Genomic DNA, 15,968 nt, shown 5'->3' with positions numbered 1-15,968 from the left:
AATAATAGATGAATAGTTCTTATTTATTTATGTTTTCCCAGTATTTATCAGTTTTTTATTTGTTCATTTCCACTGATTGTTCTAATTTCATTTTTTATAGTTATTCATTAAATCACTCGAATAATAAAAAAATATATATCATTGGTGATTTTTTTTTCCGTCACACATTTTCTATCTATTTTAACACCTTTAGTCTAATTTTGAAGAACTTGTCTCTTCTCTTTTCTTGTTAGTTCGGAATTTTGTAGACTGTAATGTAAAGTTGATTTCTAGTGACTTATGATAATTTCCAAAAAATTTATTTTTTTCAGCGAGAATATTACTGTAAACACTTTAGAAGAGTGACTTACAGGCTATTGTCCTTTACTGAAAAATATTTTTGTTATGCTTGCTGGGAAAATAGCAGAACGTGTAAATTCTTACAGTTACATATCATGTAGCTAATACATTATAATCATGCCATTCCTGTTGATACCTTGACTGGTTAGGAAAAAGAGAGACTAATAGAAAATAAAAACACCACTGGGGTTGTCCACTTTCAAATACTATATTTATTTTTCTCTTCTGGGATGAACAGTCTGATATATGAATCTACAGTAAGGCTTAACATTACATTTTCAGCATAATATTTCTCTTTTCATCTAAAAACCAAAACATACAAAATAACTTTAGCACCATATGTTATTAATAATATTCATATTGTTCCCAAAAATAGGGTGTAAGTACAACACTGGACATCAGTTTTTCTTTTTTTTTTTCTTTTAAAAGAAATGGGGATTCATTAAAACAATTTACTTACATTTTATATTTAACAACAACAAAGAAATTCCTTTGTATATGTTTTCCTCTCACAACATAGGCTGCAATGTTTCCACAATCGTAAGACGCTACATTATGTAGCAGATTTAATGACTAAGTTTTGGAATACCCCAGAAAAATCATATACCCCTCTGGAGTATTCATGGAACACACCAACAAGCTAACACAATCAATAGGTTGGTTAAATATAAACACAGCCAAATTCCCAACACTTTTCAGAACAATTCCAAAAAATCAGCAGCAATATTAAGACATGGTTGCTCTGTTGGAATATCAAATTCATTTTTGAAGAAAATATTACAGCTGATTCTACAATTAGCAAAAGAATAAAAACAAAAATAGATACATACAGATAAAGGACATATAGATGACAGGAATTTACAACACAGCAATCACGTTCTATATATATATATATTTTAACCCAAAGTCCAATGGCAGATGTACACTTGTGCTCCTTTGCTTTTGCTGAAAGGATACACTTTGTCATCTGTTTCATACTCTCAGAGAAAAATAATTGAAATCCCAGTGCAGACAGATTTATTGCAAAATAAAACCCCACTGTATGCTGAACCCAATAGAATAAACATTATTCAAGCAGTAAGAACTGTAGTCTTTTTTTTGTGAAGGTTGAGAAATTAAAATGGCACCATTGAGAGTTGAGTTCTGCTGTAAACTGTGTGGATTTTAGGTGCTGGCTGCAGAGCATTCAAAGACTGACATTTTGTGAGCTTTCTCGGTTTCACTGCAAGTGTATGCTCTCAGAAAGCCAAGAAGTGGACCCTCAAGTCCACCTTGGTAGCACCTTTTAAATGTGTTTTTTTTTTCAGCACCAGATTATTGACAAAAGATACAGAAGGAACAAAACGAACAAACAAAAACATAATTGCACTGATTTACTATCCCAACATCCTTCCCTTTTGTTAAAAACGATAGTTGTGACTTAAACCAGGGCAAACACTACAATGGTCTGCTGCTACACATTAATGAGAAATCCAACTGACTTTTGAGCACTAACATGCTAAATGCTGAGGTTCACCTGACAATGAGCCCTAAAATTCATGCTAGGAAGTGGAAGAAAATATGGGTATTTTAAAACAATATAGTAATCTACCTGTTTTATATAAAATCCAACACAACACATTTTTTACACATTTTGTCATCAACATCTTCCTATTTGTACCACAGGCATTGTTGTTTTGGCTGGGGGATGCTTTCATGAAACACCACAAATGCTTGAAGTTTACTTCTTGGCACTACAAAAATATTCATAACTGCAAGAAATAAGAAGATGTAAAGGCATTAACAAAAGTCCTTAACAATCATTGACCATATTGTTTTCAATGTCGTGCCTGGTTTGTGTTGTAAATCGCCATCAAAAACAGTCCAAACGTTTTGCTTCAGGGCCAAGTATAAGCTCACAGTTGCAATGTGCGAAATGGTCATAATACAGTGTCTTGCAAAGGTATTCATTCCACTTTTAATTTAGGACTTTTGTCCTGACTGGAAAGTATTTAATAGGGATTTTATGAGACAAAGCAATTCAAAGTTGTCCATGTGAAATTCAAGGAAAATAATCTATTGTTTTCCAAATGATTTATGAATGAACTAAGTAATAAGTAATTCAACTTAATATAATTTAATCTCAGTATAAATCCAGATATTCTGTGAAGGTCTAAGAGATTTATTAAAAAAAAAACACACACACACAAAAAAGAGCCAGTGAACAAAAGGCGCCATGGAGGCACATCTAAACAGATAGGTAAGGAGAGCCTTAGTCAGAGAGCAGCCAAAAAGCCCACGACCACTAGAGGAGCTGCACAGATCAACAGGGAGAATCTGTCAACAAGATAGATTCTGTTAAGCCATCCACTTCACAAATCATTGCAGTTTCCTTCCACTGGGGGAATTAACAAACAAAGTGCTCTGGTTAAAAAAGACCACATTTGACATGGTGGTGGCATCATCACACTGTGCGGATGTTTTCTGTGTTTCTGTGGCTCAAGCTCAATGCAGGGCAACTGTGAAAGTGAATCTGTTAGAGCTTGTTGGGGTTTCTTACTCCAGTCCTCGAAATCTTCTATCCTGCAACATTTAGATGCATCCCTGCTTCTACACACGTGAATTAAATAAACGGCTTATTACCAGAACTCGGTAGAGCTAGCAGATGGTGATGAGCCATTTGATTCAGGTGAGTTGGAGAAGGGAGAGGTGTAGAACATGCAGGATGATAGATCTTGAGGACAAAGCACAGTAAGTGCTAAATAGTCTTGATCAAAGAAGGATTGAGTTAGATTGGAATAGTTAAAGTGTAAACCAAGATGAAACCGAGAATCTGTGTCAAAGCCTGAAAGAGGAAGCTCCCAGATGCGCTTCAACCGGTCTAACTGAGTTTGAACTTTTTCACATGGGAGAATGGACAGACATATCAGTCTGTTGTTAAAGTTGCCAAAAAGTCTTGCAGAGAAACAAATTCTCTAAAACAGACTGAATATAAATATCTGAAGCACTTTTTTAAAATTGTATGTGTAAATCATTTGTTTTCCTTCCATTTTACAACTACACAATATTTTCTGTTGGTTTATCAGATAAAAAAAAAACAACAACAAAAAACCCCCCAATAAAAATACAATTGAGTATATAGTTGGGCTTGGTAAAATGTGAAATACTAGAAGAGGTATGGATACATTTGCACAACACTGTAAAAGTTGGCCAGTTTGTTCTTGTTATTTGTCTAGGTGAGTCTAGCATATGGGGAAAACAGAAGAAAGACGCTGGCATCACTGTTTGAGTGCCTGTCTACCACGGCTGGGTTGAAGCACCCAAGGTAACAAGGCACAACAAGGACTGAGACAAACAAACTTGTTCAAATGTTCTTGCTGTGTGTTGCGGCCATCAGGAGTTCTGGCATTAAAAAAATATCCTGACTAAGATCTCTGAAGAGGATTTTTTTCATGAAGTAAGCTATGGTATAATATGTATCACCCTGAATCTTGTTTAGTTTTTTCTTTACTGTGAATAAACATCCTTAACTTCACTATATCTACCTTAGCTCTTGAGACCCGTGTATATTTTAAAGATAATAGGAAAAATATAACGAAAAAATGAAATCCACTTATTAACTGGCTAATCATTGGTTACAGAATGTGGCAGAACGGCGGTTGTTTGGTAGAAATACGTAAAATATACTCTATGTTTCATAAAAATTTAGAGTTGTACATTTGCATTATAGTCTTTAAAATGATTTATTTTGCTGTTAATTATATTTTAATGACACAGTTATACAAGCATAGATAATCTGCATTATACAACAAGCACCAGAAAATGAAATCCAACCCAGTCTAACATAATCTTGTATGTGGAGCTATGTTAATACTGTTGTACAGCCCATCGTCATCCTTCATCGCCTTATCCCACCTAGACAAAGACAGATAGGGGGGAAAATGAGTCACAGTGTATTTGCACCTGATTTGGACATGAGTCCACCTCTGGAAAAGGTCAGCAGTGTTTAGAAAGGATGCACTGCCCGCCAGGCAGCCAACTACCACAAAATAGGGCCTTACTCTACTTTAAAACAACAGTTCTTTTTGAAAGAAAAAGTGCAAACTGGAACTGAGAGGTATATTCCCAGCAGAAGAGGATGAAAGATGCAAAGAAAATAAACAATGCAGACCGTAAAGGATACGCCTGGGGATGAGAACTGCATTGAGACACCCCTGAGTCGGCTTGGTCAGTTGTCTAAGTTGTTGGTCCTGAGGAACACCTCTGTTGGCTATTTTTCTTTGTTTTTTTCTTTAAGACTCATCAGCTACTTATTAACATGGTTGTTCCTTCCCTAAGCAGAGAAACTACTCTAGTTGATATTATACAAAAATGAATAACTTAATTGTTTGCATACAGATGTGCATGAATCTGGCGTGCTGGCTGTTTGCTTCACCCTTGTACATCCAACAGTCCTCAACAATTCAGGGCTAAAGGGTAGAAGACCCCAGCTGCACATTGGAGCTTTTAGTCATGGCAGTGTACCTCATTGCAAGTTCTCATGTCAGGATCTCTGTTTGTTAAGCCTCAGCCCTGTTGTTCATTGACCAGAGAGTGATTTGCAGGAGTGTGCCAAGGCCCTGAACAGTCAGGGAAGAGGGTGGAGCAGCAACCAAGGACGGAGTCAAACATTCGGCAACAGGACAGAACCGTGGGAAAAGTCTACAAGTGAACGCCCACATACATATGATATCTAATCAGTCCCCTTACAGCATTCTGTCCTCATGTTCTTTTCCATCCCTGGCAAAAAAAACCCTCTTTGACCTTTATCCGGGACTTACAGGGCATCTGCTTTTTACAGTACAATGTTAGCAGGCACACAAGGCCACAGCTATGCCGAACACCAGGAAACAGGGATCTCTGTGTTGTAAAGGGCTCTTGGAAAACCCCTGCTGGGTTTCATCAATACTGTGGTAAAATCATGCCAAACACTACAATGTAAAAGAAAACAAAAAAACACATCATAAATTCAAATGACTCATTGAGTTTATAAATGAAATGAATTATGAAATGAATTCATTATTCTCATGAATTTTTCAGTAGCCCTCTGTGGAAATTTTAGTCAAGCTCCTTTAACTTAGAAGGCATGGTATTATGTAGACATATATACATACTTTTTCATATATTTATTTTCTTTTTTTGAGATAGAGGGAGGGTTGTGGTTGTCCCTGGGGGTATCAATAGTGATTCTTAATTGTAATTAAGAATGAAAATTATAACGTTTCTTAACGTCATAATTGCTGCACAGCATGCCAGTAAGATGGCGCAGTTTTGCACAGATCCATCCATCTGGGGGTTGGGGATAGGAACGAGGGGCAGTTAAATTACAAAGACAGTACTTTAAGATTTGATTTGGCTTTGTTTCAACATGTCAGCTAGTTCCAGAGCAGTCACACAGGGTGCATACGGTTATTACCTCTTTTAAGGGCACACAGTTGGTGAGGAGTGCACCATTTAACGCTATAGAATTGAGCTATGTCAAAACAGAAGGTTCTGGAAAATATAAAATGTTCTCAGTTACCATAAATGACGACAATAAAGTATGATGGCACATAAATATCTCGGATGTGTGTTTTTTAAAGAAGTCTTTGCACCTATCACTTGATTACTAGAACTAAATTAAGAACATTTGATAACAAAATAGGGAGGTTATACTTTCCAGTATTCAAAAGGGAATGGTGGAGGATTCTCTGAAGGCTGTCTTTGTACGGCACGAAAAACATTTGCATATTAAAATGCATTTATACCTTTTTACCCCTAATTAACTACCTAAAGGCTTTCTAAAAAGTCTTTGGAATGCTTATAATGCGTTTTGTAATAATTGAATTGGAAATGTGCTTCTTTTCTACAACTTTTTATTTGTAAATGGTTTATTTAAGATTTTGTGCTGATGCTTTGAGTTACACAAGGCAATTTGTTACAGCTTCCTTCCCACTAGAGGGCAGTCTACATCGTAGAAAAATTTTGCTTGCAAAACAAATTGAAGATCAGTGTGCTTATGAATTTAAATGCATTTTGAATCTAATTAAAAAAAAATACAGTTCACGTGAACAAAATAAAACACAAAAAGAGACAAAAGAAAACATATAATAAACAAAATCTCAGAATTACCTTTTGAAGTATCACCTATGTTGTTTTTAAGCATATTTTATTAATTGGCTAAGGACTTAGTAAACATTATATGTTTCATATATTTCAGTGAGTTACAAAGACAATGGCAGTAAATTTAGGGGTATGCAAAGACCTGGCCCCTCTGAGACTCTCCTCCATCATTCCCATAAGGTTTTGCACCAGTCCCATGTCACAAAGACACACAATATGCCCTTCACAAATAGCCACAGGTTGAGTCACCAACACAGTATAACACATAAACACATTTCATAATGAAACATTCATATGTTATCTACACACTCATTTAGAAACCTCCTATATCAGTATAGAGAGATTTATATGAGACATATATATTTATATATGTATAATATTTATCAAATAGTATACTGTAACTTTTTCTCTCTGTACTATGTGTGATTTTGTTTTCTCCAAAAATAATTCTTGAACATTTGTCTGTCAGGTTTTTGGTTGACAAAAAATATGTCCTGGAAAACTGGAAAACTTTCAGATCATAGAGGAGTGATGAAGAGAGCCCGAGAACACATGGAAAGATGCAACATCTGAGGAGAAACAAAATGCGTGTGCATCATTCTGTGTAAAAGGTGAGGATAGAATCACGGACAGGGCCTTCAGAGGGAGGATTCATACTGTAGAAGTTCATAGAGAAGTGGACCGTCCCTATACCTGATGCCCACTGCATTGGGGCTAATAAACTGCAGCACGTTTATGGTCCTGCGCAGTCGCCTATCAACAAAGTGTGCATCCCAGGCTGGATAGCGTTTTCTGGGCATGTCTATTTTAATAAGCGGGCCCTCAGGCGGGATGGGCCGGCCTGCTGCGTCTACAGGTTCTGTAGACCTCACTTGGAAAACTGGAAGGCATGTGTCTGTAGCTGTTTCGTCTAACCCCATTTGTTCTCCTGCCACGCCTCGTGTAGGGGTAGCCTGGGAGCCACGAGGCCCAGGTGTGGGAGCCATTGGCTCAGCTTCAGGTGGTAACGGGAGGCCCCATAACAGCTCAGCACAGCAAGAGGAAGCCAACATCCTCATTCGGGGGCCCATGGGGTGTAGGACCCCATAATAGAGAATCATGCAGGCCACACCTGAGGCAAAGCACAGAAAGACGCCACAGATGGCTAAAGAGGCATAGGCGTCAGTGGTGGCTGGGTCGCGGTATGCGTACCAAAGTGAGGTCAGGATGGCATTCTCCAGCAACACAACGGTGTAGTAGACCACCATTCTGTACCGCGTCCGGCCCTCACGTACATTGAACCAACAGAAGACATAGACCACGCCCACGACCATGTTAAACAGTACTTCTTCCCATTTGGACATGCAAAAGTCAGTGCCGCCATGGATGACCCAAAAAGCCATGGCGCACCAATGGAGCACCACAAAAATGCCAAAGTAGATGTGGAAAACTGAGGCAAAAAGGGCAAAGGAGAGCACCCGTGAAGAGATGGTGAAAAGGCGCCAGAACAGATGCACCAGGGCACCTCGGTAACTCATGCTTTTCTTGTCATCACGCGAATCGCGGAGGAGCTTGTGGTAAGAGGCTAGCACCCAGGCCAAGGACGTTAGGGAGGACATGGCAGAAAGACCTGAAAGATACACACCCACACACAAGGTCAAAACCAGAGAATCACTAATCAAAAAGAGACACACATAAAGACAAATTATATTTGTCAAACATCATAAATAAAAAAAAAATTAAAAAACTATGTGTATCATTAAAAGGCGAGTAGGTCTTTTAATTTTCAAATTAAAGATTTGGAGCTTTATCTTTTGAATCTTTGAAGTCTAAAACTTTGCTGCTTTGGTTTAGTGTTCTTTCACATACTTTATTTTTTAATTGTATGACTACCAAAAGAATTCACCTACTGTGAATCTACAAGTCTGAAAAAGGTGAAAAGTTGTAACACCCCCAGAATTTATGGTTTCAAACTGCATTGGTGGTTCTTCCACTCTCAGAAAACAGATTTCATTTTCGCCAAAGCAATCCGTCACATCTTTGAAAGCACTGTTATTACTGAGATCATCACACATCATCCAGTCAACACAATCTCTATTTAGTGGACCAGTTCGGTTTTTCTGTGACATCTATAACGGTGAAGTCAGCAGAATGTCTGGGGAACAACCCTTTGAATGAAAAATGATTGAGGATTTTCTGCAGAGCAGCGATATCGAACATTACAACAAATGTCAAGAAGGCATAGGCACCCAATCCACTACAGGTACCACATGCTATGATTGAGTTGCTTTTCTCTGGGAACAGTATTGAATGAGGAAACTGGAGTTGCAAAACCAGGTTCAATAACAACGTTGATGAAAGTTGGAAACTAAATAGAAACACAGAGGACACGTAATCATCTTTAGTCTTGGTTATAAAAGAATCACAGCTCTAAATGGAAACTAAAACTTATACTAGATATATAGTACAAACAAAAAAAAACATAGCTTGATTTTTACACAAACATCAAGTTTAAGAGTAATCATAAAATACCCTTACACTGCAGCCACTCAGCCTTGTTGCTCTGGATCATGATGCAGAGCTGCAGCACCAACTGAGGGGCGCTCTCTAAGAAGGTCTCCAGCAGTCGCAGCATGTTGACATCAGCATACTCGTACATCATAGCCCAATAAAAGCGCCTCTGGTTCTCCTTCTGCCGGTGACTTTGTATCCCAAGATACATAGTGCGAATGTACCTAAAAAGAAAGAAAGGGTCTAAAATTAGGCTTCTGTACTATTTAACCACAAACACTTTCCAAAATTACCACATAACTGAGCACCACAAGTGATGTGATATACTTTCTATGAGCACTTGTCTGAGTTTTCCCATCTTTGGGAGGTATTCCTAGCAATAAGTTCAGCATATAGTAGTGAAATTCAAATATGTTAACAGGAATTTAATTACATTGTAAGAATATGTAACAAAGAGAATTACTCCTCTATGAAAAAATAGAGGTTAATTATCACAAGATGCTCGTATAAAGATTTATTAAAGGTAGAAAAGAAGAAAAATAAAAATGTCATTGTAAACAGTTGAGAGAATAGGGAAAAATAAATAAATAGTGTGTATGTGTGCATGTATATTTCTTTAAAATGATTTTGATCCTACGATTAAAAGCAGTTCACCCAAATATCTGTGGCATTTGATAAGGTCATGAGTTTCAAATTTGATTAAAGTAATTAAAATAATAATATAATTGACCTGAAAGTTATTACATATCACATATTTTCTAATGTCATTCAGGCCTATTGACGTGGTTTAAATGAAAACTTCTTTGTATTCTTCAAACAGAGACTGTTCAGACTGCTTTCTTGAGACAGTAAAAGACTGAAACATAAATGGCTGAAGTTAGCCAAAACTATTTTAGAGCGACCTATGCAATTAAAAAGAAACAATAAGCTTAATTTTCCTGTTCTGAATTTTGAATAAAAAGGCAAACCAACAAATTAATTTTCTTTTTCTTCCACAATACTCTCATTTTAGAACAGCAGTGAGGAGAAAAACACTTAGAAACTAATTAAAATCTCAGTCACATTCTTTCAGGATTCATAAACGTGTTCCAGGATTAACAGCCACCTTGTGTAATATCTATTTTACCACCTTTTGATGTTTAATTGAGAGGTCATGAAGCAGAGTGCACACAGCTAATAGTATCACACTACTGGTGTAATTAAAATCCAACGATTTCTTCTTTTTATGTTAGAAGATAATCACAAAGCTTGTTGTGTGTGGCTAACAATCAGCCTAATGTATTTTGTGTGGTTAGAGCTAATTATTATCCTGTTTGGGTGTGGAGTAAACTTTAAATCGAAGGTTTCAAAAAGCGCCTCATCCAGTGAATAAAAATTTAAACAGTAATGCAGCAGTATCATGGCAAGCTCAATCCCCCATGTATCAAGCACATTTTTAGCTTCTCAAACACAGTGACAAAACTCTGGATGTGCAGGGAAAAACAAATTAAAATCAGAGTGACAGCTCTCATGCTTTGTAGTTATCTTAGCACTGACTTCAGCTAATGCACATTGGTTTGTACCTGCAGGGTTTATCTGCCTGAGCTGGTAGAGTAGCCAAATAAATCCAACTCTTGATGTGAAGACAGTAAACCAATGACAATAGAGCAGCAAGGACAGAAATAGACTAGAAAGCAGCAGTCCACCTTTAAATTGGCAGAGGATCTAAATTCTGCACCTGAAGGTGAGACACAAGTTCCCCATGGGAACTAAAAGAAAGCCAAAATTCTTATGTGGGGTTTAATTCTATACATCTTCAGACATTAGATTAATTCTATGAAGCACCGAAGCGCTCTTTGTTTTTCCTCTGTCACAAAATATTTATAGCATTTTCCTGCATAAATAGAAAACCTTTTCCGTGTTTTTGGGGCAACCAGCTTCCAGAAATGTTAGTAATAAACAAGTGAATCAATCAACGGAGCCAAAAACTTGTGCACACGGTAACATATCACTGCAAAACTGGAGTAATAAAAATGGGTATTACACAAACAATACCCACAATTCTCAAGTTTTTCCTGCCAATGCAGGATATGATTTTCACAAAGCCTTTTCAACGAATGCCTTTACTCCTCATTCAATATTCCAAACAAAGCCATTAAGAACGGATTGACGTTTCATATGCAATGAAATTTAGGAGCAATGTCCCGTCTTAGGAAAACTGATACGATGAAGAACGCAGCAGGACAAGATGGAAAAAAAAGATTTTTTGGGGATCAATAGTTTCAGGCAATTTAAGATGCAGCAATATGTTCAGAGGTGAAATCAGGCATTCCATGACATTTTCAGACAGATTGGTAAATGTCAAATGGAACAAGAGAACTCCACTTCCCCACCAATATCCTGCCATAGACAAGATCTTTGTTTATACCAAGGAGTTTCAGAGGCTTTTCCATAAGCTGTCACTGCTCTGTAAGGTTTCCAGTTAAACCAGTGTATCTTCACAACTTCCAAAGCTGTATTACTTTAAAAAAAAATATTCCGTAGCCATTTTTGTAGTTCTTTTAAGCAGATATGACTTACAAATTCTATATGAATGAAGGTCACTCTCTGTGGATCTAGAGGAAAACGGCAATTAGGAGTTCATTCCTTCTAATGACTTTCAGGATGTTTATTCTGCAACCTTTCTTACTGAAAAATTGTACTATGACTTTATTAAAACGAGTTACTCCATGTTTCATGTGCCTTTTCATCTACCTTAAAATCAAACCAAGGAGGACTCTGGCTAGTTGTAAGGGAGTCTTATATGAAAACTGGCTTGATGTGAAATGTACATTGCAAAACAGAATCTGTTGACACATTCAAACCTCATGTTATTAATTTTTAAGAAGAAACGACTGTTACGAGGTTCTCCTTTTACAGTATTCTTCTCTAATAATTAAAACCCACTTATTTCATGGAGAATATTTGATTTCCATTATGAGGCACTTTACTGACACACCAGGCACAAATTGTCTATGCCCTTCAAGGTTTTTATATGAAGCCTTGGTTTCACACAAAAATACAAAACTAAATAAAGTACAAGAATACAATTCATAGAAAATTTCTTGATGTGCAGCTTTTTTTTCTTGGCTGATGACAGTTTGCGAGGCCAGCGATATCCAGTGAAGTTCAGTGACAGAAGAAATAGCAACGTCTGAGTATGACGTTATTGTAGAGTTACTGCATAGGTCTTTTTGGACATTTTTTTGACAGATGTATAATAGAACAATGGACTGTATCATTAAAGGTTGTCCCAGAGTTTGCCAGCCATGTTTCAGGTTAGCAACTGGAAATAACTCAGTTGGCATACAGTCAGATCAGTTTTAGAGGTTAAACTGCTGGAACTGGAGCCGCTGTACTGACACAGCTGCAGGAAAATTGTTTTTCGAAACTTTTAGCTGTTCAACCAAAAGGTGCAGATAAGTACTAAAAACTTCAGGGAACATAAGAACAGCTAATTGTTTACTGGACCCTTTTTTGGCTGTGGGTTTACTATAGAATTTTATACTATTTGAACAATGTTGCTTCTCCTTTCTTCTCACATACACAAACACTTGTAATACTGAAAAGAAATATATATCTTCTATTTGTTTTGCCTGTTGGATTACACATTTCACAATTATTAATATAACTTCCACAGCACTGTTTGTGTGACATTTCACTCAATAAAAGAAACTGCAGGAAGTCTTTATGGTTGCATTATGAGCTGCCTGCACCGAGTCACCAATAGGCTATGCGGTTTTGCTATCAATTAACCACATTGTAAAACCATATTGTAAAACACTGACAAACTTAGTGTCACGAGTGTTTTTAAAGTTAGCGCACAAAATGACTGCGTTGAATAGAGAGTGCATGAATGAGGAGTTTTGGTGTTTTCTAGATCAGCAGTCTTCACAAATACCGTCCTCTTAATGCATTGTTATGAAAACAAGTATACCATGCAATGAGGTTGCAAAAATCCAACAGTGGTTACATGACTTTCCGTTTAATGACTGCACTTTTGTCATTGCTAATACCAGTGGCTCTTTTTACATCATATTTATTGCATAGACATGAGTTTTTCAGATGCGTGTACACCCACTTAAACAAGTCGATTAAATTTATTTCAGGCTGCCAGCAGAATGTATACCCTGAGGGCGCTATGTTGGGCTCAACACACACTTGCAGAGCTAAATTTACATCCAGTCACTTTGAAATTAAACTGCACACCACAGGATGTGATAGGCCGTGGTTTTTGATAAGCGCTACAATGAGATAATGGAGTTTTATTTCCTTTTAGGAGAGCACAGGTGTTGCCAAAGGAAGATTGGTAGAATCAGACAGTCTCTCCATTTCTTTTATGTAAGTGTCTAGTTCTTTAGACCCGAGACATACATTAGGGGAACATGTGTTTCCTGAAATAAAAAGCCATGCCTGGTGTGAGCTTTTTGTATCATAGCATATGTCTGAGCCCGGGCACCTGGGTCACTGTTCACTAATCATGGATGGTCAGGTTGAAAAAGTAACAAAATCTGTATATGGATTTGTCTACACTTTTTGATAGTGTAATTGGCATCGATGGTTACAAGCCCCAAATCACTTCTGACTAATATCAACTGAAACACCCATTATACATCAACCAAGACACCTCTTGATGAATCCCAAGGCTTTAGAGAAAATATTCTGTGGATGGAACAAAACAACCTTGGAACTGCTGAGGTATGCTTCCCATTGCATGTGGCATAAAGCCAAAACAGCATTTTATAGAAGAACTTCATACTGAACATGTCAAAAATGGTGGTGGTAGTGTGATGGTTTGGATCTGCTGTAGCATTTAGACTGCTTCTAAAACATCCAAATTACTTAGAATGGCTACAACAGTTTCTTTCTCCAAATTGTGTGTTGAGGAAAAGCCCCTGGCTGCAGCCTGTAGCAGTACTGGAATGTGGATGTTTTGCTTATGTGTGGTGGATACTAGAGTTGTCTTCAACTGTGGTCAATAGTTGTCTCTTTTTGATGTACAATTTCAAACCATTAATAGTTGTGCAATCAGTATTACTTCCTCGTTTTTAGGCTTTGAATCTGAGAAGACGACACCCAGGGTTTAATGATGAGCTGACAAAAAAACAAAGTCACAACTATTTTTTTTAAGTTGCTAAATTCTCTTTGTGGAATTGGCCATGTTTATCATCTTCTGCCATTTTCTTTGAGTAAGCGTTTGAGGAAACATTCAGATAGCTACACAGACTTTGACTTTGGTTAGCCAGATTGATTTTCCTATATCTCATGTAGTCACATTGACATATGTTACATGGTGGAGCAGTCATAATTAGGACAAGTTATTTTCCCACAGCATTTGCACTCATGAACTCCTCTTCATTATTTTATTTCCAGTTTAATCTCACCGTATTTGACATTCGGAATAATCAAGATTTTTAGTTGTGAATAACATAGTAATAATAAAGAGAGGTTAATTTTAATTACTTGCATCTCGATGGAGATGGCATTTTACACAATTATTTAGTATTTTTTGTGGTTTTCCTTTTCTTCTGTACCCAAAATATAATTCTTGAAGTAGCAGTCCTAATCTGCTCCCTAGAATAAGGTCCAGAACAGAGACCGGTTTTGAAATAAATGGAAAAAGAGGATGATACAAAGTCTTCACAAAGAAATATGCAAATAAATACAATTATACTTGAAATTTGATTAATTTTAATTACATTAAAACAAAACTCATGTCCATGGTTTAAGTACATGGATATGACGTATTTTGTTTGCTGGTATGATCAGGAAAATATTTAGCTTGCTCTTTTTTATTTTTTTGCAAATTTATTGTGTATTTTGTGATATGTTATAATTCTGAATGTTTATTCTAAATAAACAAATAAAATTAAATAAAACTGTCCTTTTTGGAAAAAAATTAATTGCTTGGATTAATGGAATAAACAAAAAAAATTGGCTGGTAAATTAATGAGTAAATAGTTCCACATAGCGGTGTTAATGTGCCCATTTTGTGCCTGAAAAAATACTATGCTTACAGGTTTCTGATTTCAAAATAAAGTAAATACGGGATGGTTAAACATTTGCGTTTTGGGGCCGTCAGAAAAATCTGAGCTCACTTCATCACATTTCATCACTGCGCCGCTTTTCTTAACAAGGATATCACACACATCCCGGGATTGTGATGCACACTGTTAACGCTCCCACTGTGAATTTTCAGATGTAGTAACACAAATAGCTTCAGAAAAAACAAGCACACACACACACAGAGACGAGTACAGACAACACACATGAATGCTCAAGCATACTTGTCAGAACTGAAGGTAATAAGGGAATTCCCTCCTGTTCCAAAAACACATCTGTCAGATGAAACTCTCTATGTGTTCAATTCCTCTCCTTCCACACACTTGCACAGACACGCACTCCACTTACGCTGTGGTTTTTGATGCTTTTCTCCCCCCCTCTTCCCTTTAAGCTCCATAGCTCCTCCACAGGGCTCCTCATGAATTATTTGTGGCAAGATCATAGCAATCACTCATGGCTCGTTAGGCAGCATACGCATGGCCTAACAGCTCGATGCGGTGCCAGGGTCATCTTCCAGGCACAACCGTCTGCCATTTCTGCTGAGAAGCGGGCAACCATTAACCTCCTGCCCCGCACCTCCACCACCATAAACTGACTAACCAAAGATAAGACATCTGTTGTGAGGCGCTGACACAGAAACGCAGCCGCAATATCAACTTTTGCATGAGTAGACGTCTTGACCTCGGCATCTGAGAGGCAGAGAGGGACATCTGGAATGACAAACGCGGACCATGTGGACAACTTGGCCACGTTGCTCCTCGAGCTCCTGTAGAGTCACTGACCAGTGAATCATCCAAGCACTCTAACACTAATCTCTTGAGTAGGTGGCTAGATGGCTCACACACTCACGCCACTCTGCCATGTTCAGCAGCATCTGTCTCCTAAGTCATGATTGTGGGAAAGCTGAGTAGCTCAGACTGTGTTCCTCGAGAAGATCC

General features: G+C 37.4%; 1 protein-coding gene across 1 annotated transcript in view; it reads right to left on the bottom strand.

Moving 5' to 3' along the window:
• Window positions 1-538: 538 nt before the first annotated feature.
• xkr6b (XK, Kell blood group complex subunit-related family, member 6b) overlaps window positions 539-15,968 on the bottom strand; it is a 53,488-nt gene continuing 38,058 nt past the window's right edge. Inside the window, exons 2-3 of the mRNA XM_044106929.1 lie at window positions 8,977-9,173; window positions 539-8,068 (exon numbers count right to left, since the gene is read on the bottom strand). Coding sequence (XP_043962864.1) covers window positions 7,098-8,068; window positions 8,977-9,173 — 1,168 coding nt within the window. The 3' untranslated portion in view covers window positions 539-7,097. The remainder of the gene's footprint in view (window positions 8,069-8,976; window positions 9,174-15,968) is intronic.

Source organism: Gambusia affinis, linkage group LG22 (genome assembly GCF_019740435.1).
Source record: "Gambusia affinis linkage group LG22, SWU_Gaff_1.0, whole genome shotgun sequence".
In the NCBI taxonomy this organism is placed as follows: Eukaryota; Metazoa; Chordata; class Actinopteri; order Cyprinodontiformes; family Poeciliidae; genus Gambusia; species Gambusia affinis.
Note: the sequence above shows the minus strand (reverse complement) of the source record. Positions and strands in the feature narration are given on the sequence as shown.